General features: G+C 30.1%; 1 protein-coding gene across 3 annotated transcripts in view; it reads right to left on the bottom strand.

The window, feature by feature from the left end:
• The window catches only part of LOC106463400, an 88,496-nt gene that overhangs the window by 7,441 nt on the left and 77,084 nt on the right, over positions 1 to 3,971 (bottom strand). For all 3 annotated transcript variants that reach the window (XM_022390880.1, XM_022390879.1, XM_022390881.1), the window contains 2 exons: positions 3,475 to 3,590; positions 474 to 522 (listed from right to left, as the gene is read on the bottom strand). In XM_022390880.1, the coding sequence (XP_022246588.1) occupies positions 474 to 522; positions 3,475 to 3,590 (165 nt within the window). The remainder of the gene's footprint in view (positions 1 to 473; positions 523 to 3,474; positions 3,591 to 3,971) is intronic.

Raw genomic sequence — 3,971 nt, forward strand, 5'->3', positions numbered from 1 at the left:
ATGGTATGTCCCCTCACCACAAACGACAACTGAGAGTCTTCCCTGGGATGTCCCCTCACCATAAATGACAACTGAGAGTCTTCCCTGGGATGTCCCCTCACCATGAATGGTAAATGAGAATCTTCCCTGGGAAAGTCCCCTCCCCATTAATAAGAGTCAGAAGTAATGAAACAGTAGCCTTACTATTTTCAGTTCTAAGAATTAAAACATATCCTTCACAATTTTCAGACATTCATGTAAGATCAGGGAAATCACAGTTGAAACAGTTGCACTATATCACAAAGAGTAAATTAATTAATTAACAAATGCCAAGATTTGACTCAATTTCTATCACAAGAAAGAGAACGTCAAGAGATTATTAGTAGTTCAAGTGAGATATCTGAGTTATCATCCAACACATGGAATTTTACTAAAAACAGTTGCTTAGAATATGTTATTTTATAGAACAATAACAATCATACTTTACTTTATACCTTTATTTTTCTGTCCATGAGCCACCCCTGGGTCTGGTTTAGGACGTAACTGGAATAGGAAAGAAAATTATCAGAAATTATCCTGAAAAAAAAACCCCTTAAAAAAACAACTGTTGTCATAAGCATTGTAATCGTTTTCTATGATGTTTTATAGATTATAAAAAAGTGAAACATATATTAAACCTATCTTCATTATTTATTCAACCAGTATATTAAATTAAATATATAAACTGCCACACTAAAAATATGAAAGCCACATTTTTCTTTATATTTTGTAGGGTTTTTTATATTGCATTCGAAAAAAAAACTACTAGATAAAATGGTTTGAAACTTCAGAATTACTTCCTACAGATTATGTAGTTTCTGTAAATAAAATATCATATTCTTAAACTTGATATTTGTAGGACTTCAAAGCTTTGAAGTTCCAAAAAGATTTCACCACGATACATTTTTTTTAAGAAGATTAAAAATGTTTATCTTTGCTGTAGATTTTAATTATTGACTCTTACGTCTTCCTACATTCTTTTAAAAACTTTCATATAAAGTTTTTATTTTATAGAAATGTAAATTTTACGAATGTTTTAATTTTAAAAAAAACAGGCACACGATTTCACTAGTTTACAATAACTAGTATAAAATAAATACTACTTTTTTTTACCATGCCAAAATTATAAACAAGCTGACTTTTATTTTACATTCATTTATCTATTTGTTTTTACATTTTGTTTCGGCGATTTTCTTTGTCTATTCAAACAGTTACTTCAGCTGTTATGGCCTAATGAAAATAAGGCCTAACATACAGTCTCGTCAGTAAAACGAAACTTCATATGGCTGAGTGCAAAATAAATTAACTAAGCCCATCTCATCTTGTTCCACAAAAAACATTTATTTTCCTACAATATTTCAAAATCATAATACAATGAGCTATCTGCTTTCTGTCTACTGCAGCGAAGTGAACCCCAGATTTTGGCACTAAGTCTGTAAGCTTACTGCTTACCCACTGGGGAGGGGAGTTGAGAAACAGTGATTGCCTGTAAAATCCATTAAACTGCACTTGTATATAACTTATAAGGATACATCAGTGCTATGTTGTTCAAGGTTATTGGTTTATGAGTATCATATTTATGCTCAACAATAACAACAAATATATTCTGGAAATTCTCAAACCATAATGATTTTTCTGGGAGAATGTTGAAATCAAACTTTGTGATTAGATAAATAAATTTTGTTATTGAATAAATTTTAACTCTGAAGTATTTAATTTTATTAAGTTTATTTGCTACAATTTTTCAAATTCAATAGTGCAATTTTGATTTTGAGGCAGACTACACCCATCCAGGTGTGAAAGAGTTAACACATTCAATGCCATGTGCTCCCCTACCAGTGGGTCACAGACAATTATATTTCAAAGCCAAATTTCTCTCTTGGCATACGAGTTTGGGACATTGTGACTGCCCCTCAGCACCTCTTGAATTTTCAATTTGTTTTATACTTAATCTGTTATGTGGCAGCAAATATGTTAAGTTACTAAATCTGCATATATGATGACTAGTCTGTCATCATATGTTACCAGAACTCAAGTTTAGCTGCAGTACACTCACAAAAAACAAAGAATGTTTTGTTAACGTCAGTCCAAATTAGAAGAGAAGGAAAAGTTCTATGTCTCTGATATTTACACGTTGTTGTCAACATATAATGCATGACAAAGGTTATTCTTAAATATAATTTCATTAATATATTTATTTTAAAAGTTCATCTCAAATCCCAACTTTCTCTTACCAATTACGTAGTTACATTATTGTAATTATTTGTGTCACTATATGTTTTCCTATCTCTCTTTATTTTGGAAGTTTACGTGGTACGAAAAGTTATATCTTTATTTGGACAAAATGTGTAACATGATTAACAATGAAAGTACACTACTAACACAATTTATCATGTTCATGTTATTAATCATGAAGTTCATATTAAAAAACAAAAACCTATGCTAATGTTACTATGTAAGGTCTACCAGGTGCTGGTGTATTCCTGGGTAAGTGCTAGTTTTTCTTTAAAGACTTTCTGTTTTAAAAAGTCATGAAAACTGATTTTAATCTGAAACTTATCTTTGGAAAAACTATAAATTTTTAAATTACTTTTACAAAAGTTTAATCTCTCCCATAGTTTCAGTTTGTAAGTGTTGTTGTTTTTATTCTTTTGTTCAAACATTGATACCTTTGTTACATTTTTTTCAATGGAAAAATTATAATTAACCTACATTCATATAAAGTCCTAGAAAAATTAGTGAGTGGAGTGCATGGGGTTATCCAACAAAGATAAAACAGCAAAATTTAAACCTTCTAAAAACTACTATTCAAGACACACATAGTGAAGATAATAGTACGAAAATAGTGGTTGGATGGCATATACTCTTATAAAGTGAGTGGACAGCATCCAACCTTGTGTCTTAACACTACATATATACATGTATATTTTATTCATCACATGCGTATAAAATCTTCTGGAATTTCTATGACAAAACAACGTAAGATATGCAATTAAAACAAAACTATAAACAAAACTACACAAGAACCAAATTCTCAAATGAACAATTTATTATTATATTTTTAATGCTCTAATTCTGTGACATTTACAGTAGGGCTAGTTAAAATTATGGTTTCACAAACTTACCTGTTTGCTAACAAAGAAAATGCAAATGAGAACAAATTGTGGATCTACTACTTTAGACAAAGAAAATATCTAACAAGTTGAAGATCACTAGTTTAAATTTGGTTGTTCTTAAATATAAAGAAATGTACCATTAGCAATCTACATGAACCTCTGTCACCTGTCCAACATTACATTCACAGATTGTTTTGTCAAACTACACTATTATTATTTTGCAGCAGCCTTTAGAACAGTAATTTTTTATTCTAATCTTAAAATATGAAAAAAAAAGTATAAATTTTGTAATCTCTGCTTGGAAAACTTGAAAAGTAGAGAATGGAAATTTAATGTATACCTTTGAAAGTTTACCCATAGTTAGTTTTCCTAATGCTTTTGATATTGTGTCGCCTAACTTTCCGTAAGTACCAAGATCGCTTACTCCACTGTTGTCACTCCTCTTCTTCGTGCAAGCTAGACAAGTAAAAAAACAGAAACTTCTAAACCTAATACAAAACTAGAGATCCTGAAAGACAGTTCTGTTAATAAAGCTTGAACTTTTGAAAATACAACATTATTTTAAAAGAGCATATTGATCTAAACCTCCTTTACTTTAAAAATATCACAATCAAAGACCAAGAGCAGTCAATTAAACAAAATTCTTCTGAAACCTGACAGGGTTACGATGTGATTTGCATCTCCAAAACACATAAACATTTTAAGAATCTTTTTATACTAGATCAAACACATACTTTTAAAGTATGTAGTGTCTCCACCCACACTGATGGTCACAAATAGTATTAAACCAATATTTCACTGTTCAATTTACACTGGTAAAATATTAGATTTAGATAG

The sequence above is a fragment of the Limulus polyphemus genome, unplaced genomic scaffold (assembly GCF_000517525.1).
Source record: "Limulus polyphemus unplaced genomic scaffold, Limulus_polyphemus-2.1.2 Scaffold1397, whole genome shotgun sequence".
Taxonomy (NCBI): domain Eukaryota; kingdom Metazoa; phylum Arthropoda; class Merostomata; order Xiphosura; family Limulidae; genus Limulus; species Limulus polyphemus.